We start from the raw sequence: 27,513 nt of genomic DNA, 5'->3' as shown, positions 1-27,513 counted from the left end.
GGAAAGAAAACTGTGGTCCTCTAAAGACTACACTTTTCCTGACTTGAAATTCCATCTTCCTCTTTCCCACAATAAAGAGGAGAAGGCTGCTTGGCTATCTAACCAAAGAGAACAGAGAAGCTCAGCACACTTTCTTTAACTTTATATCGAGCCAGGAGGATAGTTATTTAATCCTTGCATTCAATCATCAGATTATAGTAGATAACCATGACTCTGACTCCCTGGAACAGGGTCAGCAGATGCAGGGGCAGGGAGAAGGGCAAGGACAGACTCTGGTAAGTAGTTTTCCCTGAACTGATAGATTGTCCTAGGTATTGTGGGAATTTTCACCCTCCTCTTAGCGAGCCAGGAGCTGATGGACAAACTAGGTTATAAAACGTTAACACCAATACAGGTACCACTGCAAGCGGTCATTCAGTGGAAGAGCTAATTAGAATTTATTTCATTTATATCAGAATTGAAAGCCAAATTAGCAGATAATATTTTCTAAACACGAACCTGAACCGGACTAGAGCATTCTCTCCAGCACTCTTGCTTCCTTAAGTTGCTAAGCTTTCTTTCCATGACTGACCTCAGTTGCTCACACTGCAACCTACACCAACATACACTGTTCTTTCCATGAAATCAGTTTCTCACGGTGACCACCAAGCAGTCAATAGCAGCACGTCACCACTATAGTAACGGAACACAGTCAAAATGTGTGTTATTTTACAGTCTTCCAAAGGGAACAAAAGCCCCATTTAGCCATACTAAGGAAAAGGACTACCATAAGGATTACAATCTTAAGAAGTCATGAGAGCATCATGAAAGTGTTAACAATAAGAGAAAGGATTCAGAGTCAGAAGAAAGAAGCATTTTCACTTGAGGAGAAGTGGAGTCTGATTTATTTTACAAGCCAGTTTGCAAAATTAAAGGGAATAATATGTACAAAGATGACAAAGAAAAAATGTGAGTGCTCTTATTTAATACCTCTTAGAAGACCAAGTTATTCAATGTTAATAAAATTGGTAAACTGAAATTGTTAAAAGGAACAATTTCTTTACAGAAAATATAATTAACCTTTGGGCTCATTAGCAGTAGAAGATGGTAAGGCCAGAAGTTTTGAGCGGCAAAAAATAGAATTTGACATTTATACAATACAAGATATTTCCAATAGTTACACATATAAAAATACAAGTCTCTAAAAGAATTTTTTTCACAGCATAAAATCATTATTAATTGACACGTTTTCAGAGCAACTCCTCTTTAAGGAAAAACGTTAAGTATATAATGGCTCCATATAGTTTCCTAGGCCTCCCTCTGATGTATCTGCAATGGCTATGTGTGAATTAGGATACTAAAACAGTTTAACTAAAAGTATAATCCAATAAGCAGGCTCATGTACTTTGTATCACTTTGCTTTACTTCACATTAGTTATACACTTACTGAAACAGGCATAAGATTATACACATGTAAAAGCTGCAAATGGGAAAATGATGTTTCCTTATGAGTAAAATGAACCTCTGAGGACAGGTATAATTATTTTTGCTTCCAGGATGATGAGTAAATAGACAAGTCTAAAAAAAAAATCCCAAATTAAAGGACTGATCTTAATGTACACAGTTACTTCAAGAGAGGGTTCCTTAAAATGCAAATGCTATAGAGCATATTATCATCAACCTCTCTTAAAAAAAAAAAAAAAAAAGGAAAAATAAGGAAAAATATATCAGGATGGAAATAATATGTAGATTTATCTTCTTTTACTATAGAAAGTGTGTGTGTGTGTGTGTGTGTGTGTGTGTACAAATATATGTACACATATAATTAAATCCAACAATCAGTGATAACAAACCCAGTCAGCATCAAATGAAGTGAGGATAGAAAAACAATGCCTCCAAGATTCCTATCTTTTAAACAATGACTTGCTCATTTTTATCCTTCAGAACAGTCTTCCACAGGTCCACGGCCATCAGCTCCACGGTATTATCAGAAGTCACAGGAACCCAAGGAATTACTTTATAATTCACTTCCACAGAAGCTGTTCCCAATTATTCATACAAGATATGGTTCAATTTCACTTACTCAAAAGGGATTTTTTGGGGATAAAGTTGATCTAATTAAAATTTAAGGACTCTGACCTCACCATTTGTTACATTTTATCCTTCTCATTTCATTTTGGGGTGGAGTTATGTTAGAATTCCAACAGAATAAAGTGAAAGTTGCTCTGTTCTAAATGAAATCAAGAACAAGCTCCAAACGTACTTTATCCAAACAAAATATTTGTTCCTTGAAAGGAAACTGTTTAATTTAGTTAAAAAGGCAATATCATAAGGAGTTTTTCCACTAGATAATCATTATTTTACTTCCAGATTTCAGAGACTGCTACTATTAAGATAGATAAGACATGCTAGTAAGTTAAGACTTACAAAAGAGTAAGTCTTTGCATTATCTTGCAAATTTGTGTCCAAACATCCAAATAATCTCAGAAAGGAAACGTGAATTAAGATAAATTCTTAAGATCATCAAGATAGATTCTTAAGAATGATCTCGGGAAGTGGGATTTCAGTAAGAGCAACTCTTCCTGAGTACAGATCCTCTCGCCCAAAACTTATTTCACATTAAAAAGATTGATCACAGATCCTGAGTTTCACCTATTTGTGTAATTCATGCAAGGATATATGCAAGACATTAAAGGGCTTGCAGATCTGCACATGCTGATAATTCACCCTGCGCTACATTGCTGGTATGTCTTAAAGGACCCAGTTTGGAGGGTGTTTTTTTCTGTTTTAATGTAAAAAATTAAGGTTAGTCAAGATTAGGATTTAGGATGATTCTGTCTTACTACTTTCATACATAAAATAACAGAGCATAAGTGCTATTGGAGAGCTCCTATGAGGAAAGAGAAAGAAGAGAATAAACATTTTAGAGATGCACTGAAATTCCTAGAATGGCTGAAAAGATATTGTATGATCATGCCATTTGAAAAATATGAAGTTCATTCTGGCCTTTTCTCAATGAAAAGTGGATAGGGCTCACTCAGATGTTTAAACTAACTGCTGAAGATTTACTCTCCTCAAAAAGTGAATGAATGAAAGAAGGAATAGAATGAATTCTGACATATTTTTTCAGTGACGTTACTCTCACCCTTCACATCTACCACAGAACCCAAAATATCAGAGAGTGCCAGAATTTGATCTGTGCAATTATCATGATCTGAAAGTGACATTTCAGTTCTGTGTTTCTGAGTATTACCATGCTGAGTTTAAGAATCTAATCCTCGCCTTTGGAAAGACAAGTTTTCAAATAAAGAACCCCTGAAACCTTTGGATGCTTCTTTTAAATCATTAGCTAATTTGAATGAATCTGACAGCTAAAGAATATTTCTTGATCTGAAGCATGATAATATAAGCAGGATTACAGTTTCATGGAGTCATTTAATCATAAGACGTTCACTGACCACATTATGTGGAAAGCATTCAAAGTAGAAACAACAAGAGAAAATAGTAGTATACTATAATGTGAAGCATGCTATCATATTTTTTAATTCTGTTTTGGAATGCTGGAGTTTTTCCAATACACCTGTACCACAATATCTCTTTTTTAATTATTATGTAAAACTTTTCTCTTTAATACAATAAATAGTGCAGTTGTCAGAGACTAGGGTCTTGAGTGCTATTTTGCTTAAGCTTTATGCACATGAATCCCCGTACATGTTAAAAATTTCATTTGATTAGAATATACTTATTACAAAATTAAAACATTTTTATTGTATCTAAATGAAAGAGTAATTAATGCTGCTGACAAAGACTGTAAAAGACTCAAGCAGAGCATTAGGAATGTAGGAGAACCCTTCTTCCTTTAATCAGTTTGAAGGAACATCACATCAAGTATTGAAATATTATCACAGAATAAAGCAGCGAAGACCTAGTGGAGCACCCTAAGAATGGCCATTCTCAGAAAGAATGAGAAAGAAATACCCATTTTCCTAGAAAAATAAAACGCAAATCTATTAGCTTTTGGTGGTTTAATGAGCAGTTTATAAAGACGTACAAAGAGCTTTAAGTCTATTACTGTGAAAGCATTCTGTTTAGCTTAGCATATATAAGTACTTCTTACTCTCCTGCTTCTTTGTATTGACTCTTTAGATTCAGTCAACTGAAGCCCAGGTCAGTACAAGTTTTGGTTTCTGTTTATCCCCTAGCATTAGCCAGGGAGTTAAAAGAACATATCCCAGAAACACTAGGCTTTCGTGGTAACAGCTGAAATAATTTTACTTCATGCATTTCAGTGAGTAATTAGGTTGATAAAATAATACAGTATAGAGGGATGACATGGCAAAAACGTGCTGTTACAGTAACATAAAACATATATGAACAAATGATAATTACATAGCTAGAGGATGAAAACAAAAACTGAGGCAGAGAAGAAAAGTAACTACTTCAATTCCAATCTGAAGATCATTTCAAAGACTCACTTACAGGGAAATTACCAACTAGAATGAAGTCTTATTTAATTTCCCTACATTCAGCAATATATTTCAATAAAGGATTAGGCTTCTGCTGATGGGAACATTGGTTCAGGTTTAGAGGAATGCAGTACTACACTCCTCTTTTTTATCTTAATAATATAGGTACTTTAAGTTATATAAGATAGTAAGACATGATCATGCCATCTCATCTCAAGTTAGTAAAACAAAAACAATGTTTAGTTACATGGCATTCAAACCATTTTTTTGAATTGTTGTTTTGAAATGCAGGCACGTACATTTTGTATCTTTCACGTTTTCTATCCTTTATCTTTCACTCAGCCTACGTAAAGCTGAATTGAACCTTTAGCGCATCTGTCCATCTATCTGCTTCCCTATCTACTGCATGCAGCTTAACAACTACTCATATTCTTACTCTAGTCCTCATATATGTCCTTCACACCTCCTTCATTATTTTAATCTAAATACTGTACCATATACTGCTAAAAGAATTAGGACTAACTGATGAGTCTACTCTTCCTCAGAGCCTTGCTAAAATAATTCTAGTACTCCAAATTTCAGGTAGCAGAGAGAAACTACCAGACCTTTAATTGCTATAGATTCATAAAATCAAAAAACGCATTTCAAAAATATGAATGGTGACAATAGAACAAGAAGTCATCAACATGTAGTTTAACGTTTTTCCTGTTGATGTTGTCAGAAGTTAACATGTCCATTTTCCAAAGAGTCTAAAAATATTCATACTTCCTTGACTTAACTGATTTGCTTTGTAATGGTACTACTACCACGTTTTTTAAAGATGTATCCTTCTGCATGAGATAGCTGACAACTTCAAATCTGACCACGATGATGACTACCCATCTGGGTTTCTCATCTATTTATCTAGGTACTTTAAAGGCTTTAATTTATCAGCATCTTCAGAAGTTGCAGTGTCTACCAAGGAAGGCAGATCATCAGTGTTTGCTTTCCACTGAAACGTTACAAAAAATGCCTGTATGTACTACTAACATACATATGACTTCTTCATATTGGTCTATCTTTCTAACTGTTCCTTAGTCACCATAAAGATCAAAGGCCTTTTTTTTCCAGAAATCACTACTAACGTTCACTACAGGTTTAGCACGTTGGCTTTCTTTCTGTAAATTCTGTAATGTGAAGAATGTTTTCTGAATATATATTATCCTTTCAAAATGCTGATTAAATAACCTAAATGATTTATTAATAAGTGAATTGCTTAGAAAATGTTACATATAAAAGAATACATAAGTTAGAAAAAAAAATTGTTGAAAAGTATGCTAAGAAAGTTTAGTCTACAGCTTACCGGTCATAGTCTCCATTACACAGTGCTCTGACAGAGATCTTGAACGCCTGCCACACTGGATTTAATGTATTTTTTACAACTTCTGTTTTGTGGCAGATTGTAAAACTGTAATAAAAAAGGTATATTTTGTATTTATTTACTTCTTTTTTGTAATCCAACCTGGAATCAAAAGAGCTGAAATCTGTATTCACTGACACAATGTACACATAAAATCTGAAAAAAAGAAACACAGTGTAATCAAGGGAGAAGCAATGAATCCTGAGGTCGACAGACCTGTCTCAGAGCAATTTATTGTTTAAAGAGCAGGGTGCTAAGCCTGAGCCTCAATGTTTTTTTTTTTTAAACCAATAACTTCTACAAGACTGCAACCATGTTCAGTGAGCTATTTCAGGCAAGAGCGCTCTCCATCCCGCTTGTTTAAATAGCCCACTGTACAGCCAGTAATCAGTTACAGATCCAGAAAGCAAGCAGTCTGGTGGTCATCTGACTCTTGCTTCGTGATTAAAAAATTCAGCCAAGGAAATCATGGCTTTCTGATGCTTGTTTTGATGCTCTCTGATGCAGGATTATTTATATGATTTTAACCAGGCGTGTCAGGTAAAACATATAAGCCTCCATGAGATCCCATAGTTACCTTCTCTCAGATAAAATAAAACAAATTGTTTTAAAGCATTCTGCTTTCTCTAAATGATGCAGAAATAAAATAAATCTTTTGAGCGCTTACCTTGGCAAGTGAAGTGTTCAAAAGGAAACAGGAAGCAAGATCACTGTTCAAATCACTACTGAAACTCTAGCAATAGATGTAACTAAAGTTCTTCTTTAGAAGGAATACCTTAAGCTCCAAAGGCCTAGTTTTTATCCTGGCTACTACTATGAAGGTCTTTCTGAAGCTAGGAGACAGAGAGGGGAGCGCCAACTCCCACAGAAGAAGTGCTGCCCCTAACCTCCTGTCAGATTCAAGAGACTAACAGAGAAAGTAGCTCACCACTCACCCCTCAGAGGGAAGTAGGGAAGCATGGTACCCAAGGCCAAGAGCAACCACACATACCAGCATTCCCAATATTGCCCAGAGAAATTCTACTAATGACCTTAATGTTATAATGGAGCCATAACTCCTCCAGGCTTGCAATTTAAGATATTCAGCATTTATTCAGGAAGCTGTTCCTGTAGTTTGCCTCACAATAAAAAAACACGAGGAACAGACACACATATACTCATACACAGAACTGTTCTAGTTAAGCTGGTGAAACAAGTGATATAACACACGACTAGCCTTTGGTTTGAGACAATGCTGTACGTGAGGACGATCAGTTTCCAAGAAAACTTAATCTGCCACCAGGCTCCCACATAAGCAGTATGTTGACCAGAAGTTAGCCTGTCAGGTCTTAGTAGCATAACAGATAAGATTAATCTAATTAATCTACTCTAATGAACTAAAGTATGGATTTAGTCAACAGCCATCTCTAAACAAAACTTTCTCTTGTGAGGCATTTTCCAATTCACCTGTTTCCTAGAACTCTGTCAAAAAGGTAAAAGATATTTCCAAATTTTCAGTATAAAGAACTTTTACCTAAAACATTTTATGAGCATTAGCATATTCTTCTACATTTTTTTTTCTGAGAATTCTGTTTCATTTTAAGGCATGTTACATATTAGCAGAAGTCATACTATTTAATAATTTTTATTATTGTTAATTTTCATAGTGCTCCACCTACCATATGTTCAACTCTTAAAATCCCTAGTTGCAGCATTTGATCTGTTTGTTACGACAGTTTTATTTCAATATTGCGTAATATGATATATTTAAACTCAACAACTGTTACAAAAGAAAAACAGCTTAATTGGACAAACAGTAAAAAATGAAAACTATATCACCAGCTATAAATAGGTTGCCTACTGTTAAGCAGCGGAAATACTTGATGGGCATCTATCTACCTGCCATCTTCATTGCTCCGATGAAATACAAGGAAAGGATCAGACTTCCCGAAGAAGTCCTTCTTGTCTAGTTTGTTGGCACAAAATTGCATTAGAACTGAATCCTGAAATGGGCAATACAGAAAAATTACATATAGCATGCAATTTGCAAACATTATAAATGAAATAAAACCAAAAATAATTGACTGCTAATCATTCAAATAGAAAACAAAAATATGAGCAGTATGAGCCTACTGGATGATCTCTATACACTCACATTCCTGCAACATGCATGCAGTGCAGTGCACTACTGGAATCAAGAAGTTGTAGAGGAGTGCAAAGGGAGTGTAAAGCTCTAGACCAAAATGCCGCAGGATTTCTCTAGTATTTTCCAACATCCAAAGTTACACACTGAGGGAAGCAGATACATTGGAAAGGAATATGTGTTAGAATTAATGTAAAGAACTCCAGTGAAACAGGACCAAGGCTCAGTGACTTAAATCTGCAGTTGTCTATCTCTTCCCCCTGTAAAGCAAATGGCTTAGCAGCTTGCTATTAAGTGTCTAGAAGCTTCCACAAAAGACCACAGAAGATACCAAATACACCCGTTCTGATGATAAAGTTTCTTTGCTGTGGCCAGGAAGGCAGATAGGTCACACATGGTTATCCTTTAGGGCAGAGTCAATTACAAGATACGAATGCCTGAGAAGCTCTACACGCAAGACTTAAAGACAAACTCGTAGACTCACTAGCTGACTGAAGCAGGGCCTAGTGGAAAGACTATGTTCCATAAACAAGTCTATAGGTACATCAGCAGCAACAGGAGGACAACTGAAAATATGGCCCACTGATGAATGGTGGGGACCTGGTGACAAAGGACATGGAAAAAGCTGAAGTACTCAGTTATCTTTGCTTTGATCTTTACAGGTAAGATTTGCTTTCCGGAGTCTTGGGCACCTGAGACCAGCGGGAAAGTCCAGAGCAAGGAGCACTTAATCTTGGTAGAGGAGGACCAGGTTAGGAAACATTTAAACAAACTGGACCTTCAACAAGTCCGTGGGACCTGACAGGAGGTCCCCCTGAGTGCAGAGGGAGCTGGATGATGCCACTGCAAGGCCACTCTGAATTATCACAGCATTCAGGGTAGGTTCCTGGGGCCTGCGAGAAAGCAAATGTCACTCCTATCTTTGAGGAAGGGTAATAAGGAGGATACAGGTCAGCCTCTCCTCGATCCCATGGAAGGCGATGGAGCAAATAACACGTTTGGAAGTGGCTTCCAGGATTAAATATAAGAAGATAACTGGGAGTTGTCAGCATGGATTTATGAAGGGGAAATCATGCCTGATCAACCTGATAGCCTTCTGTGATGAGATAACTGGCTTGGTGGATGAGGTGAGAACAGTGGATGTTGTTTATCTCCAATTCAGCCAGGCTTTCCACACCGTCGCACATAATATCCTCAAAGAAAAGGTGATGAAGCACAGGCTAGATTAAGTTGTCAGTGAGGTGGACTGAAAACTGGCTGAACTGCTGGGCTCAAAGGGTTGTGATCAGGGGCATAAAGTCCAGCTCCAGCCAGTCACTAGTGGTGGCCAGTCACTAGTGGTGTGCCCCAGGGGTCGATACTGGGGCCAATATTGTTTCACATCTTCATTAATGACCTGGATGATGGGACAGAGCACGCCTTCAGTGAGTTTGTAGATGATACAACACTGGGAGGGGTGGCTGACTGGCCAGACAGCTATGCTGCTGTGTTCAGTTCTGGGCTCCCCAGTACATGAAAGACAAGGACATGGCTGGAGTAGGTCCAACAAAGGGCCAAAAAGATGATTAAGGGACCAGAGCACCTGTCACATGAGGGGAGGGTGAGAGAGCTGAGATTATTTAGCCTCCAGAAGAGAAGGCTCAGGGGGATCTTATGTAAAAAACCTGATGGGAGGGAGTAAAGAAGCCAGACTCTTCTCAGTAGTATCCAGTGGAAGGACAAGGGGGAGTGGGCACAAATTGAAATACAGGAACTTCCACGTCAACATAAGAATAAACTTGTTTACTCTGAGGGTGATCAAACACTGAAACAGGGAGGTTGTGGTGCCTCCATCCTTAGACATACTCAAAACCTGAACGGACACAGTCCTGAACAACCTGCTTTAAGTGACCCAGCTTTGATCAGGGGGCTTAGACTAGACTATCTATGGAGGTCCTTTCCAACCTCGGCAATCCTGTTATTCTAAAAATCTTTGCCATTCTGAATATGAACTATAAAACTTTGGCAAAAGACTCAGAATATCAGACAAGAAAAAATCCAAATATTGAGCATCTTCAGGTAGGATAATAGCAGAAAGAAAGTTTGCTACAGCTGGTGACACAGTGCAAGAGATTGCTAAGAGAGACTACCTGCAAGAGAGCATGACAGACACTATGAAAGAGAGAAGAGAGAGCGCAGGAAAGAGAGATAGACATTGAATCTCAAATATTTCATAAGCTTCCATCACTGATTTTGAGCCACAGTCATTATATAAGTGAATTTTGAGTGGGGTGAATCTGGAAGAATACGAAAGCCTTGGAAGGCACCAAGTATTTGTCTGCATTAAAGGGAAAGAAAAAAAAGCCCAGTCTGATGATGGGTTTGAGAGCATATATTTGTCACTTTTAAGTAGTGTGTTACAACTGGAAGAACTTGACAGATAAACCCAGAGTATCAGGAAAAAATCTGTTTGTTGTCCTTTCTAATAGAAACAATAAATGCTCAGGGTGATGGCAAACTTGTTTTAAGAATGGTTAAGTAGGAGCACAATTTCTGCAGCCACGTAATTAAATGATACACCCAGTTTGTCACCTGACAAAGCGTGAACAACTGGGCCAGTTCCTACTTCCAAAAGTTTGAGTCTATGTAAAACAAAGGAGAAAGACTGGCACTTTTCATGATCACACTTATCATTAGCACTAGTAACACAGGAAATTCCTGCTGCTAAAACCTCTGTATAAGAGAGCTCAGAGCCAACTTTCATATCATCAGATTTGGTAACTTTGTATTTGCTGATATATTCTCTGGGAATGATTTACACAGATCAGATACCAGATATATTAGTCAAAAAAATTACTATTGCATAAATAGAAAAAATTAACAGCTTATTACCAGTAAAAAAGTCAAAAGTTCTATAAGAACTTGAAGCATTAACCCCTACTGTCACCGAACTTCATAAACTAAGCCCCAGAAACAAATCCCTTTAAGACTCAAGATATTTTTGCAGGTTTATGTACCTGATCTTACATTCTGCAATTCCTCAGTATATTCACAGCAAATGCCTGATATCGCTTTATTAATTTATGATTTGCTATCTTGTTATTGAAAATTTTTCTAAGATGCATCTTACAGCCTCATCCAATATATATACCACACCTTGACAATCTCCTCAAAACTCCCCTTCAAACATCAACTGTTCTTTATCAACCGATTCTATGATCCTTCCTGATTCTTCCCTCCACACACTGTTTCCCTGTGGTTTATGACTTGCTGCTAGCTTCTTTGGCTCTGGGAAGCGACTGAGCTAGCCTAGCACCCATGTGCTTTCTGAACTAGTAAGCACTCCTCTTTTCTCCTTTGTCCAACCCAGTCTTCCAGGAGGCCTGGGAGGGGCAGAATGGGTGACTCACCTGGGGAAGGTTATGATCGCACCATATCTCTTCCCTTAACTAGCCAAACTCCCTAGTTTGCCCCATACACTGAGATATTCTTTTGTCTTCCATTTAATAGGAAGGCACCTACCATTAGTAAGCTGAGGCAGTCTTCATTTTCTTTAAAGAAAGCTGTTTAAACTTTTCTTTTATGGAGATTCTTTTAAATATCTTATTAACATTTTCCAGTAAACATTAATTTCCTATTTCTAAGACAATATGATTCACAATAAGTATAAACCTTTTTACTTATAAGGTTAAAAAGCCATAATTTTACTTTGATGTTCATGCAACATCAATATTCCACAACATAATGTAATGTAATGCAATTCCATGGCTGAAACGGATGAATTTTTGTTAAAACATAGACTTAAAACTCATTTACAAACCAGAAACTTTATGTTTCAAATTGTTCTCTGCTTCTTTCTTTACTACCTAAAATTAAGAGCAACTGAGAGGAAAAAAATATCATTACAGATATCATAAAATGGCAACTTATGCACTGCACTGTTGACATCCTGGCCAGGTTTAAACCACAGAATCTTTTTATTTTTCAAAAAGCAACGAACACACACTTACTCGGCAACAGCTCAGTTCCTCTGCTGTTACTATAACTGTTCCACATTTTTTCCCAGGAATTCCTCTGCAAGAAAAAAACCAAGTATATCACCTCAATACCTTAATAACATTTATGAAAGTTACAACTGACACAGACTAACATAAAGTAAGCTTTCAAGTAACAAAACAGATGGCATACTATCGTTTCACTTTTCTCTTACTTGTCCTATGCAAAAAAGTTGGCTTATCTTAACTGAACTAGTAAATGAGGTATATATGCCTTTTAATTAATATGAAACAAATTAGTTTAAACCTATGTAATTTCAAAGGACATAAAAACTTAAAATGGGATGAGATAACTATTTTCAACCCTCCCATTGACATTTGAAGACAATTCTACAACTTATAGATTTGTGAAAAGCTTCCTTTTCCAAATTTTCCTTACATAAAATATCAAAAATAAATTTAAACCATACATCAGTATTGTTCTGCAATGCCATTTACTCTGAAATGTTTATGAAGGTACATAACATTTCCACCTTTACCTCTTTCTTGAAAATAACTAAGTATCTGAATAAAATTGCCTTCCAAAAAGGCATTTGGATAAATTACATTTTCAGTTTCATTATACTTTTTAGGTTATTCTGAGAGAACTACAGGGTGCTCACGTTCTTCTGTTATGACAAAACATCAACCTAACAACTTACTGTTGTTCTTATTTTCACTTAGTATTCTCCCTAATCCTCAATAGCTTACTTTCAAAATTGTTTACAGTCCTGCACTGCAATTAAGTTTAGCATGATAGTGGTACAGCAAAGCATTCCAGAAATGAGTACGTAAGGCAGAGTGTACTATATAATTTTAACTTCTAAGCAACACTATGCCATAGTATCTGCAACCTGCATAGATGAGAGAGGAAAAAGAGATGGGAGAGAAAGAGACAGAGGGAGGAGAGTGAGGGGAGAGGAGAGAGAAAAAAGAAAAGAATTGGTGGGAAAATAGTTCTTTTAAGCAGGTTAAAGTTTAAAAATTAGGAACAGAGAAGCAAAAATTGATGCAAGGATTTTGGAAGTTCACTGAAACTTGTTTACAAGTTGGTGTTGAACTGTGTAAGTAATACATCTGGGAATGCTGCTCCTGTACTGCTGCAGTTGTTTGCCAGTAATCAGAGATACATGACTCTTCCGGACCTGATACCCTCAGTGCAACAAGGAAGTTTGATTACAGAAGAAAAACAGTGTACAGGGAAACTATTCAAGTTTTGGAGGTCACATTTTAAGTGAGGATTTAAATAAAAACAGAATTTGTGGGACCTTTCCATTTAATGTGACATGACTTAAGTACAATATTTAAGGCCAAACAGGAGTTGTTTCCTACAACTGAAGAAAAATTGAAAAACTGGTCATTCCAAATGTTATGTAGTATAATTTATATTTTTATCAGTTTCTTCAAATCATCTGTTTTTTAAATGTAACCCTTCAGTGGCTCAAGGCCTGAAAAAATATCCATTCTAGCCCTTGTAGCAATAGGATATGGAAATTGAAATCTCAGATTTTCAAAAAAAAAAAAAAGAAAAAAACCTATGTTTTTTCTTTTGAACAGTACTTCTTAAAGCTTCAACATTTTTTTTAACTTTGGCAGTAACAGCAGCAGTAGAAATGACTTACTTAGAACAGCAATATTGACCTCACAGGGTAAAACATTTCAAGGAATAAACGACCATGGCCACTGCTTTAATAAGTAAGAAACAAACAGAAATCTCAGAAGTCTAACTAAAAAACAGAAGTTCCCAGCACCAGAACTCTGAAGGCTACGGCAACTCAAACAGAAATCACTAGTGTCTGAATTATCATTACCTTAACTAAAATTCTTGCTACAGATTCATCTGAGCCCAGTTAACAACGGCATCAGCGATGTATCTGAGAAAGAGTCTGAGCAGTTCGGTATTTAGAAGAAAAAGCATTACATATTTCCTTTGATGTGAGAAGTCATATTAGCTTATTCCACTTCCAAAGGATTACTGGATTAGACACTAGATCATGAGAAATACAACTCTGACCATCTCCTGAAGAGCTGCAGGACCAAAGTACACTGCTGATGAGTGAGTCCCACTTCTGATGCACTGGTCAGCAAAGAGTTGCTATTTGATTGAGGAGAACCTTGCACCACCTTGCTTACAGATATAACACATGGCAGTCAACACCTGCCTGTCTCAAACGGGCACCTGCACATGAAAGCACTTACGTGAAGGTACGCTTCACTTTGGTTTCTGAACATGGAGGCCAAGGAAGGCCTAATCACAGGAAATCTATGTCTGGTATTACTGCTCTGAAAGAGGGGGGAACTGCAGGGGCAATTCCTTGAACATATTTGGGTGTGTATATCAGAAAAGAAGGGAATTCCTGATTGCTGAGTACATATAACTCTGAAAAGTACTTACAGCATAATCATATCTGAAAGCATCTGTGGAAAGGCTTGGCTTGATGTATCACTAAGGTGCCAAAGGTAAATATGCCTTATAAAGGAAAGGAAATTTCGCCGTGATGGCTGGCCAAGAGGTGAAATGCTTAATATCAAGATTAGCACAGAACTACCCTACTGAAAAAAAAAAAAAAAAGCCCTTATTATTCAGGAATTGAAAATATAAAATGACCTCTACAGTTTGTGATACTGTTAAATACGAATTTTGTACACTTGTCTTGAGACGACAAGCTTGAAAAAAGACTGGGTGACTAAGGAGTTCATTCCGTTACACTTTTCCTTACAAGCCACATATTAATGAAAAAAATCCTTAAACGTAGTATTAGCACTCTGACAAAAACTTTAGTAGCAACAGATAAGCCAAATGGAAAGACCTTCAACTAGCATTGATGCCATGTGAGAAAATTCCAGAAAAGTCAATTTGTTTTTATCATTGTACAAAAAAATATTATTTCAAGAATAATCATTACAGACCCAATCCTTCCAAGTGACAGGCAAATATTGACTAACATTATCTTGAATATGAGGATGTAAGAGCGCTATCTGTTTAAACCCAGAACGGGGCATCACTGCCAGTCTTTAGCTGAGGAGAATCTCTGGCCTTAGCTGCAGTGGAATCCATTCTGTAGCACTGAAGTGACAATATAGTGTTTATCTTCAGGAAAACCAAATTCTCAGGGTAAGGGTCTCTGGAAAAGGTTATGGATTGGAGTTTGTGAGGTATAATGAGGCCATCTATATTGCATATCCATTGTCAGTTCCGTCTAACACTCGTGCTACTTATCTGATATTCAGATACAGAAAATATGCCAGTCTGGTTGTAAAAAGGGTGCAAACTGAATAAAGAAAAGTAAAATGCAAGGAAGACCTATATATCAGTGGGTCCTACTGCTCTGAGGGCCCAGAACCTGTAGGTGTTCTATAGTGACTACCTCTGTTTAGGCAGTTTAAAATGCTTTGCTGGCAGAAGCCATTATAGCACAAGGTTCACTTGAGGCCTCTGATACTATAAGCTAGGAATGAGAGATTTTGCCTTTATAGCAAACGAGAAAATGCCCAAAGATGGCAAAGTAACTGCACAGGCTCGGAGGAACACAGAACTGTTAGGGGAACCGAACACAAAGCCACTATCAAATAAACATCGACATGTCTCTAGATAGACTACAGCCTTGAGGAGTGACCACCCGCTCCTGAGAACAGGGGATTCCGCAGGACTGAGACATCACATCTACAGCACCTACAGAAATGCAAAAGGGCAGTCTGAAGACCACCTGGGCCTTAACAAAGCCTGAAAGGAGGACCTTTCCAGAATCAGTGGAAAAGTCAGAAAGAGATGACAATTTTTCCAGGAATTTGAACTTGAGAGGGTAAATGGAGTCTGTAATTTTGCAAGCTGAAACTGCAATGAGGCAGAGAATCTAACATTTTTTCAGACCATTCCAAAATCTGCAGTCTTATCACTGAATTTACAGAACTAGCCTTCTGGCAGTCATAATCACAATCATAACCGCAGATCAGAGGATAGGAGAAGCATATAGGGAGTCCCTATTCCAGGGGTCAGAGAGTTTTCTATCAATTATGTTGACAACAAGATAATAGGAGAAGGAACTTCCCAAAATAGGCCAGCTGGCTCCAGTATGGCCTAACTAACAGGCAATGGCAATCATATGTGAATAGCTGGTGTAGAATGCTTATTAAGCGATGCAATGGTTCTGTCTTCTCGTTAAAGGCAATTCAGAGAGTGCACTTCGCAGATTCTGAAAGAAGTATTGCTCAGAGTGATAAATGTGACTAGTACCTTCTATCTAGGAAGGCAAAACACGTAAATATCCATTTCAGGATAATTTCCGGGAAGATGAGAGTCTCTTGAGGGAAAAATATAGCTGTACCACTTCTGAAAGTAGATATACTTGCACCTCATCCTGTCATGCTAATACAACTGTTCTTGTACAAAAGGTAAATGATTGAAAGTAAGACATTTACAGACAAAATTTAGTGCAGGCTAATGGGCTTGAAGGGCATAATTATAGGAGGGCCTTTACATGATTGTTTTCAGTGTGTCATCCCCAAATCTGTAGCACACATTTAGCTTACAAATTAGATTGTAAATTATTTTTAACTACTGCAACATATTTTAGAATAGAATATCAAGCACTGTTCAAATATCTTAAATATTTGTTATCTCCCTATGAAGAACAGCTTGCAAATATCAAAACCTTCTCAGTAGGAGACAAATCTGTTGATCATATGCAAGTTCTTGTTAAATTTAGCAGGATAAGTAGAAAATACCTGATACTTTGGATTGCCTGATTGGTTGAGAACGGTATTATCAAGAATAAAAGAAATAAAAGTAAGAGTGTTTGGCTTTGAATACATAGTGAGGATTTTCTTTTCTGATGCTTGAATAAAATGCAATAAAGCTTTATGTGTTAACCTGCAGGACTGAACGTGTTTCGGTTGCGTTATTTTGATATGGTTATCTCAGTGCTTAGTTTGTTTTACACTGCGTTACGCTGCTCGGATAACAGCATCTGTAACAGCATCCCATATGATCTTAAGGATTTTTATAAGACGCATTAAGTACCAAAAGATTCTGTAAATGTTCAGTGTTATCAATGTAAACGAATGGCTATTTAAATCAATGCAATATGGTACTCCACATGTACTGGAGGGGGGTTACATAAAATGAAAAGGTAGATTCTATTACTTGTATCATAAATGGGCACACCTAAGGAATGGCCCTTTGCAGCTTTATTCTACATCATAATTTCATATCCATGGAGAAGAGAAAAGGTTCTGAGTATAAAACAAATAACGTACTTTTTAGAGGGAAATGTTGCTTATAGAAGCGCCTCTCTGATTCTAATAAGGAATATCTATTTTAACTAATTTTTTGTTGAACTAAAACTGTGATTTCATTTAATATTCTTGGTGTGACTGGTTATTACACAACAGCTGAATTTTGTGATCTGCTAAATAAAATTATTATTTCCTTACCAAGGACAAAGGAATTTAGCAGATTTAGATGATATAGTATCCAAAATATCCATATTAAAGTACAGAGGGAGCAAATATTCTAGAAGAAATAAAATGACAATTACATTTCAGTGCAATCACTTAGACACCAAGCCCTCTCAACTGGAGAGGACATACTTTTGAGAAATCTGAGATGAAAGTTATTTAACCTCTCAAATGAGGAAGCACTCATCTACTCACATTTCAAATCTATAGATCCTTTGAGATATGGATTCATTAAATCTAACGCTTCATTTGGCATCATAGATAAGATGGCTACTTTTCTTTGGCAAGGAGTCACCACTGAGTGAACTTCAACCACAGACAGAAATTATTCAGTCATTATTCAGAATATGGCACTAAGTTCTAGTTCAATCTATGTATAGTATAAAAAGGTTGAATATCCCTACCTATGAACATCTTATAGGCATTCCTAAGTACTTGGGTGAAGTTCCTCAGAAAATAAAGTAAAATAAATAATAATAACACTATAAGTATCTATATTTTCCCAGTTCTTGAAACCATCCAAAAAAATTAAAAGGCGCCAAGTAGGATGTAAAGTTTAAGAAACATCAGGGTTAAACAGCGATTTCACATTTTCCCAGAAAAGTGATTTTATCATAGAGAATTCTGACTTCAACTATTTAAATATGAAAATATACAAATTCAGAAGATAGCGAGAGAATAAGTGCTCATGTTAAAACACTGGGGACAGGTTTTTTTTAAGAAGCAGAAGTCAATTATTTAATTTTATCAATGACATGACCATAACCAAAACTGCTTCTATTTCAAGACCATCCTGAAACACAGACTGAGAAGAACAAACTATTTACAAAGTGAGAAAAATATTTTACAGAATGATATATTCAAATTATTTCTAAAATAAGACGTGAGGTTGACAAAAATTTTGGATGAGTCAACTCTTTTGATAATTGTCCGAATTGAGACTTAAATTACAACAGTCCATAAGAAAACCTGACAATTTACTTTCTCTTAGAAGCCACATCTGTCAGTTCTGTATATCAAGACACCTCAGAGCAAAAGAAAAAAACCTCACCTCATGAAGCAGTTATGTATTCATGCAAAATTCAAGAATGACATACTTACACAATTGTTTTTTCCAGTCTGCTTCCCTGTGATCCAACTATCTCTCCCAGAGTACAAAACATCTGTCCCAAAAAATCCTGAAAAGTAGTAACATATAAAGCTCAGAATTCATATTTCGCATGGGAAAAAATTTGGTTTCCCATTCACCTAGGCTTTTTACTAACTTACAATACATCTATTGAACAATATGCCTTAATAACTTAATTAGGCAATAACGCATCCTAAAACAGACTCGCTATACACATTTTATATAACACTGGATTACATTTACAGAAGTAATCCTAATTTACACTAGACTACAATTACAGAAGTAATCCTAATTTACTGTTTTTATATTATCTTTTTCAAGAACAGACATGAAATTGAGATGGAAAAATTTAAGCATTAGCAACACGCCTGCTTCTTTACCAGACTGCAGCATTTTAATAAATTTTTCTTTTATGAAGAGATCCTACACTGACTCTACCAACTTCTTAAAGGTTAATGATATTGACAGGAATTCAAGCCAGTGCAGGGTCTGTATTAGTAGGCTGGATTGACAACTATTGGCAAGCATTGCCTTAATGACAGGCTATTTTTATGTTTTATAATTTAAACTATCACACTAAAAATCAGGTAATCTTCATATCCCATCTGCATGAACATAAGTAGTATAAAAATATGAATGTGTTTTCAAACTGTTGTTATGTATACTGAAGAAAATTGTATACTGTAGTCTAACTCCTTATCTTGCAAGCGAGAAGAGCTTGCTAGCTCTGTTCTTACCAGCATCATTGGCAATAGTGGTAACAGTAGCATGTGAGATTTGTTCACAAGCAGTAATGAGAATAAAGATACTATAATTTCTATATAGCACTCTATGATACAGATTATAATAGCAGTATCAGTAGAAGTGGTCCCTACTCTTCTCGTACCACAGGCCACTCATTCCCATCTCTGTGCCAACTTCCCAGCTGTGCTAGTTAGGGGACCATATTGTGATTTGGATCTGATCACTAATCCCATGAAAAGAGGAAAATAACCTTGCAAAAATATATCTTTTTAACAAGGTGCATTAACTGATCAGATTCAGAGTTTTGTTCGACGAAGGTGGGCAGCATCTGGAAACACTGGCACCCAAACTGTGCTGGAGTGAGAACAACAGGCCAAGAGACAGGAAATGCTTAAGCCCCTCTTGCTGTCAAACACTTTGCAGCATTAAACCACACAGCTTAAGATACAAAAGAGCATTCAGATTAAAGTAAGTGCATCTTGGTTTGCTGGTAACTACTGTACAAGATTCACTGACTGGCATAAAGGTACAAACATGTACTATGACAAAAAGTAAATAACTATTAACAGAAGTATCAAAAATGATATTTAAGAGCTTGCTTTCTTAAAACGATGAGATAAAATATTTTGTGAGGACTGTAAGAAGTCTTAAGGAAGTACAAGTATCAACAAAACAAAACTGCACAAGTGGTCTGTGTTACATACACACACACACACACACACACACGTATATATAAATTAAATACGGATAGTAACTAGATCATAACAGAACTACTGAAGACCCAGCGCTTCAGAAGGGTATGGTTGTACTGGGAATTGCAAGTGCTTGTCAATTCTGACAATGTTTCCATAAAGATCAAGGCTTTTAAAATGGCTAAAATGCATTAGAAAATATTCAGCTACTCTTTCATTTTTAAAATCATCAGGATTGGCATATTCAAAAATATATTTTCCATATGGAAATCACATGGTCAAAGATTTTCTTTTTTCCTCACAGAACCTTATATCAGTTTCTGGCAGAGTTTCTACAATGAATATCTGTAAAGTTCCACGGTCTGTCACTAATTACAATTGTTTATTACTCTGCATCTAAAATACAGAAAATACTCTAAAAATTTGGAAGTTGCCATGAATGTGTCTAAGGTAGTCAATTTTACTCCCTACTCTTAAGGCTACTTCATATCTCCTTTAAAAAACCCATTTCAGTTTCTTCTAATTTTGCCAAAATTCAGTCACTGAGACTGAAATTCTTCAGACTGCCTTTTTTCAAATCCTTAAACTGTTCAACTATTAAATGAGACTGCCCAGTACTTCCAGAGGAATGGGCCATCAGCTACTTTTAGGCAAAGACTTTATTTCACACCACAGCACTACACCTAACACATGAGCAGTCTAGCTGATCTATGTAAATACTGTTGGCCTGACATTTCTTGGAAACACCAACCTTCCAGGGCATGAATACGAGTAAAGCTCTGCTCACTTCCTACCTACTAACTGCCTGTTCTTAAGACCTTTAGGAAAGAGACACAAGAAGCTGGCAGCAAAAACAGCAGGTTAACCTTGAACACTCAAGAAATAATCTAGACAAATTGCTGTGGTTGAGGCAAGCATTTCTAGCTATCATCTTTCGCAGCGTTCTCACAGCCCTTTTCTCCTTCATGTTCATAATAGCACAGTTTGGATGTCCTCAGCATAAAAACCCAAGTCTACATCAACTGTATAGACTTCCTCTTACAGACAATGGAAGAAAACAGGTTTTAATATTAATGTCTATAAGAAATTTTCCTTTCCTGCTTGAAGACTTCAACAAATTGGCACTGTTGAAAGAACAGGATCTAATGCATTCAGGTATGGCTAGGCTGTATTAATTAGAACATAATAGGCAAATACGTAATTCAGGATCTACTTGGACAGTTTTTTAGAAGGACATCGGTTTGTTTTCTCATTGGTTTGTTTTACCACAGACTCAGGAAGATACTCAAATTTTCTATTCCTGTTCCACTAACCAAAGAATGAAATCTAGGTTATGTATTTATATGTATATCTGCATTTCTATATTAACCAACTTATCTTGTATCTTTTGTCTGAAAATACACTATCTTACATTTTTATACTAAGGCTTAAGTTTTGGGGAAAAAAGAAAACAATTAAGATAGATTAGTTACTAAAGAAGTGCAAGCAATCTTGGGCAGAAGCCCAGGATGAGGCTTAATCCTTATTGAAGACAGTATAGGCAGGACTTCTATTTCCACATTCTCCCAGGAAATGTTGTGGTTATTCAGAAGACATGACGACAGAGATGGAAGACAGTTTGCCATGGACTTTAAATCTTTACAGTAAGGATTCAACTGGAGATTAAAGGTAAAAAATTGTAACATTTCAGCATGAAGCACATGTACACAATGTTCCTCTCATTATCCTCTTTACTTATGCTCCAGATTCTTAGAGGTTTTCCTCCCCAAACCTCTCTGTATTTAGTAATAAAAATGTCACACTCAGAAGCCTCTGAATTGTACTCTGGTGTCTCTAAATTTTAAAGTTACTATTTAATCCTTTTCACTTCAAGACATCACAAGCATATAAGATTTCTATACTTACATGAATCTGAACACAGCCAAAAGCTGTTTTACAGTTTTTAGGACCTAGAGAAGTATCCATAAGATGCAGCATATCAAACACTTGAAAAGGCATAAACTTGCAAAAAAAAATGCATATGTGTTTAATATGCCCTTAACAGGAGGAATGTCCCATTAAAATTATACTCCTGAGCACTGTATATGTTAATAAGCACAGCATAATCTCTGTACTTGTCTCTATGTATCTGCTATTACTTAAAGTCAAAAGAAAATATATAGATTTAGGAAAGTATAAGGATTTCATCACAAGAAAGTGTAATGACCAGAAAACACTTACATGTTTTGACAGATTAGGGCTCTTCGAATCAACATCGTAGCTTTAAAAAAACAAAAAGGAAAGTTACATGAGAGTTGCCAGATGACAGAGCTGCTAAAGGCAACATAAAATAAAAATCAAACCTATTCAATTGATTATGCAAATTTGTGAAATTGACAGAAAAGGATATATGAATATAAGTCTCACCAATACGGAATGCAAATTACAGCATCATAGATTTTAGGATGATTATTTTTCACTAGCTAACTGAAATATTTTCTACAAAGTGCAGGCTAGTAAGAAAAAATATTGTTATACTCCTGGCTGAACAAGGCAAACTGAAAAAAAAAAAAAAAGCCAGAACAAAAGAGAACACTTAATATTCATCTAATTAATTTCTAAATTTGTAAATTTTTTAATTAATCTTTTTAACAGAAGTTAAACCAACCTGTGAATTATTTTGTTAGATAATTTTTCAATAGTTTGACTAATTGCATAATAGTAACCAGTAAAAGGTCAAACTGCTTTTAGCAACAGTCTGACTCATTCTTTTCAGTTCTTTATCGTAATCTCTTTCTTCCTCCAGCCAGAAAATGCCATTGCTTTTTCCTACTATCAAGTCAGATTTACAAAAAAAGATTCTGTGAATTAAAGTTAGCGTAAAAAAAAATTTAATCTCATTATCTTATGTATCTTAGTACAAGACACGAGCAACAACACAAGACAAAAATACTGTTTTCATTAATCTGATCAGTGGATAACTCTATGTAATAAATAGAACACAAGAAAACAAATACAGATACTTTAACAGTAACATGTTTGGCTATTTAATTCAACTGCAGAGATATAACAGTGACCAAAGGACCAAAAAGTCAACACTCAGCATTTCTGTCATTTATAGCAAGATAGCGAGTTACCAGGGGGCTTCTGTCTAGTATGTGCTGGCATAAACATATAGATAAACAATCTGTTTTAATTAGTTAATTCTGTATAAAAGGTGAGAATGATTAATGATCGGTATCAAAAGGGCACTGTGGATTTGTAGTAGCATAGAGCTGTAATACTCTCAAATTTGGCCAAACCTAAACCTCACTGGGGTTTATTGAAAGTATTCCCAAACTAAAACTTACAAAGAATTCTTGTAGCATTACTAATTTCTATACTTTCAGTCTTCCATCTTTATCAGATAATCCCTAGTAATACTTCTATCAAATCTTAAACTCAGATTCAACACCAGCAACCAAGCTGAAAAAGTACTTCTAGTCCCCATCCCAGTCTCTACTGGGTGTTTCCATACTATGGTACTATCCCTTTGGTTGTACTGATACAGCTGTTTGTTGGGATGCACTGTGGACCGGATAAGAAATCAGGAGGATAGGAATACCATAAAGTAGCTGCCCAAAACAATGTACCATTAAAACCCCAGCCTGGATGTGGGGTGCAGCACAAATAAGTTTTGGAAGCAGTCAAAATGTCAGAAACAAAAGAACGACTATAAAAGCCATTAGCTGATGAGTTAAAAAAAAAATATATGCATACTGTCTGATGAAACTGAACGGAAAAAAAGAATAATTTGACCTGAGGGCTAGCTAAAACGAAGAGCTACTTCATAGACACAAGTGGTAATAAACCAACAGATATAAACAGAAAGGCGGCTGAGACACTGGGGGAGGTAGAGTGTATGAAAGGACTCATGCTCATGTATCAGTACCTTCGAAGACCAAAAATCAGGGATATACTTGCCGCCTTCTTGTTTCTTGCCAAGACCCAAGAATAGGTATCATATGAGGACTTTCTCTTTGAAAAATAACACTTTGGCCACCTATAGTATACAGTTCTGCTGAGGAATTTAAAAAAGTAAACTTTCTAATAATGCTTCTTTCTTGATCTACATCAAAGTTCTAATTGATGACCAGTTATACGAGATTCATATTTTTAACTCCGAACTCCACAACATTTCTGATTCTCTATCACAATTAAAGGGCATTGAAGTAAATTCACAGACTGTGGTTATATCGTCATTTGCAGGCAAGGATGAACCACAAATTATTCAGCTTTCAGTTCAGAATAGGCAGGAAATCTGCAATAACAGCAGAAAACACTCAGATCTGCTTGAAACATACAAAGTAACTTTGCTGTTTACAGTTTTTTGTAAATAAATAGAGTCCTATATCTCTGAATACAGGAAGACTCAAACAGAAGATCGTACTTTTCCCCTATGTTCAAGTTCTTTTCAGCTAGCACTTATCCAGAAGTTCTTTATAGACCTTCTTTGCCTTGCCTAGATTGAGCCTAGCTTTCTCTTTTTGGTTCATTTCTTCTGCTTCTCTTCTTTCACACTGTCTCCTCCCATAACATACACATAACCCGTGAAGAATAGCAGACAACTAAATGGAGATTCCTACAGAGTCACAGCTGTGTCTTTGTTTCATAAATGCTATATCTAAACTTCAAGGGGAAGCCTTTATTTCACAAAGTGACTAGGCATTATTTAAATTTATTTTAAATGACAGGCAACAATTACACCCAGCAGATTTAATGACATTATGTCTAACCTTTAAAAATCAAAAATAAAATTTGCACCAAGCTTCCATCGTGAAGATAAAAGTAGTTGTGCCTGGCCATCTAAAAGGAGACTGTAAACTATCTTGGCATCAAGTAATCCATTTTGCCCCCCGAAAAAGTTCAAGTCTAGATGGAAAACAGCTGGCTTCTACCTGTGTATTGAATACAATGGATCATTTTTTCTCACTCATCTCTGCAGTATTTGTTAACTTAGGTAGCACCGTGGCATGCTATAAAAAGGCACTCAAAGCTATAGAAAAATGGACCATTATTTTTTCTTGAATGTTGCCATTCAAGAGTATTTCTGTCCAGCTTGCTAGCAAAAACAAAACCAGCAACATCATAGATAACTTATTAACATAGAGACATATCTAAGGGCAGCATACTGTTTCTTCCATTGCTATGGGGAAAAGCATCACCGTTGTAATCACTGACATTTTATGTTATACCCTGCTCAATATACAGGTAGACTTGTGTTCCAGAAACTCTGGAAAAAATGAATAGACTGTCAGAGCTGTTCTGAAGCAACTACTCAGGTAAGCAAATAGCGCAATGGGACTACAGTCTAGAAGATTTAAAAATGTCTTTACCACTAACTTCCTAGGAGATTCTAGGTAAATGATGAAATCTTTCCCTATCTATTTTCATAGCTACAAAACACAAGTGCAATAAATGCAGTTTCTATATGAAGGCAAACTTGCAAAGCAACTTTAAAGTTGAGAAGTGACATTACTATAGCATATTACTATTATAAGAACCACCTGAGTAAGATTTGTCGAAGTTCCCTGAAGCATATCAGAAGACCTCAATCTTTAGGATTAGAACATATAGGAAAGTAGACCACACTGTATTCTCCTTGATATATTTATTTTGTAAGTAACTTAGCTCCACACATTAACCTTTCTAAATCTTTCTGAAGAACCAATCAACTTAAAGAAATATACATGAAGGCAGAAATCAGAGGAATACAAGATAAAGACTGGCAAAATTCAATCTAAAGTCTATCTTGCAAAGGAAATGTAAACAAATAGGAAAAGGATTCTTCAACTAAAAAGAGCATCCAAAGAAAAATTATGGCTACTGTGCACAATATAGAGAATAAAGAATTCCAGTATGACTGCAGGTTCTTTCTCATAGGGCAAAGTTAGGAAGAACTGTTACTAAAAAAAAAAGAGGATGTGAAAAAAATAAAAACCAAAACCAAACAAAAACAAATAAAACAAAACAAAAAACAAGAGAAGTTTGATTATTCCAAAGACTGCAATAATAAGAATGGGGTGAAATGTAATATGTGACAGGCAAGGTGACCTGGTGACTCAACTCTCAGTTCTATTTTCCACTGAATAAAGTGGAAATCAAACCATTTCCACCAACATAATAGAAATGAGTATATTTGGAATAATGTCAAAAGTCATCCACTTTTAGAATAACTGCCTTCATTTTTACATCTTAAAATTCAGGCTACTTAAATCCACATGGCCATTTATTTATTTTACTAAAGAAAATTCTGACTCTGCACTAAATGTACAGTATTTTATTTTTGGACTGTTTGTTCATGCCTGCTTGGCTTTGCTGCAAGAACATTTTAACATTCCTAGCTTTCTAAATATTTTCTATTTGTATGCATATGATTATACTTTGACTAGTTAACACCTATCAGTTTCTTAAAATTCAGTTATTATCATGTTACATATTTCAGAGGAAGCAATGTTAAATCGATCATGTTTATTAATTTATTACATGTCAACAGACCCTATTTCTTTTCAAGTTAACTTTGTGCTCCACAAAAATTAGTAAGTTTACAAAGACCTTAATATTAGACTCAAAGACAGATAACTTACAAATCAAATCGCAGATTCTCTCTTTCTTCAAAGAAGTAGTCCATTATAAATTTTCTCACAAAATCTGGATTTAAAGTATTATCAATTACTTCTGTTCTTCCAAACTGCAGAAGAAAAGTATCAGTTTAAGGCAAGTACTCTAATGCGTTATAATAAATTACATAAGCATATCACAGAAAATAGCACATGTGAGATATGAAAGAGTCTGAAAACTTCTCTTAAATAGATGTCATAAGAGAAAATGACTATGTTCATATGAATAGATCAGTTATCTGTGGATGAAGATAGACTGGTAGGAGATCACACAGTTCTAGATGAAGAGCAGTGCATGACCTACACCGTATGACATAACCTATATAAAATCAGCACCCAAAGTCCTTCAGAATCCACAAACATTTGCGAAACATATAGCAAAAAATCCACTCTTTCCTTAAAAAAGGGCAATATCAAGTAAAATCTTACATATACTGCTTATTTCAGATATCTTTGAATACACTTAGAGAGTATAGCCTTCCATTAGAAGTGCATTATCAACTCTTGCATTATGTAGCCCTTATTTCACTCCAGTGCAGCTCTCTCCGTCTTCCCTTTCTCTGACCTTTCTGCAAATTGCCATTTTTTTCTTGGTCTTTACAGGAAGAGCGCCTTGGCCCTCTTCAAGCTGAGGAGTTTAAAGAAGTAACTTTCAACTGAGTTTAATTTATAAACTTCATAGATATAAATGACTGATTACAAAATATCAGAGAAATAATTTTGCTCTTGTTTCAAGATATTGTATGTCTGAATCGGAAAAAAAACAAAAAAGAAGGAGATACTACAGAAAGAATCATTTAATTTTATCTTACGTGGTCAGCAGATCAAGACATAACTCAATACAGCCTTCTGAAAAGGTGCTTGACATTTTACT

The 27,513-nt window shown here is 35.9% G+C and overlaps 1 protein-coding gene across 2 annotated transcripts in view; it reads right to left on the bottom strand.

Moving 5' to 3' along the window:
• CPNE8 (copine 8) overlaps positions 1 to 27,513 on the bottom strand; it is a 101,427-nt gene that overhangs the window by 48,188 nt on the left and 25,726 nt on the right. For both annotated transcript variants that reach the window (XM_068930782.1, XM_068930786.1), the window contains exons 4-9: positions 26,607 to 26,710; positions 22,222 to 22,261; positions 18,538 to 18,614; positions 11,956 to 12,019; positions 7,723 to 7,826; positions 5,788 to 5,892 (exon numbers count right to left, since the gene is read on the bottom strand). In XM_068930782.1, the coding sequence (XP_068786883.1) occupies positions 5,788 to 5,892; positions 7,723 to 7,826; positions 11,956 to 12,019; positions 18,538 to 18,614; positions 22,222 to 22,261; positions 26,607 to 26,710 (494 nt within the window). The remainder of the gene's footprint in view (positions 1 to 5,787; positions 5,893 to 7,722; positions 7,827 to 11,955; positions 12,020 to 18,537; positions 18,615 to 22,221; positions 22,262 to 26,606; positions 26,711 to 27,513) is intronic.

Source organism: Struthio camelus, chromosome 1 (assembly GCF_040807025.1).
Source record: "Struthio camelus isolate bStrCam1 chromosome 1, bStrCam1.hap1, whole genome shotgun sequence".
Classification (NCBI taxonomy): domain Eukaryota; kingdom Metazoa; phylum Chordata; class Aves; order Struthioniformes; family Struthionidae; genus Struthio; species Struthio camelus.
The sequence above is the reverse complement of the archived record's forward strand: the minus strand, read 5'-3'. Positions and strand labels throughout refer to the sequence as shown.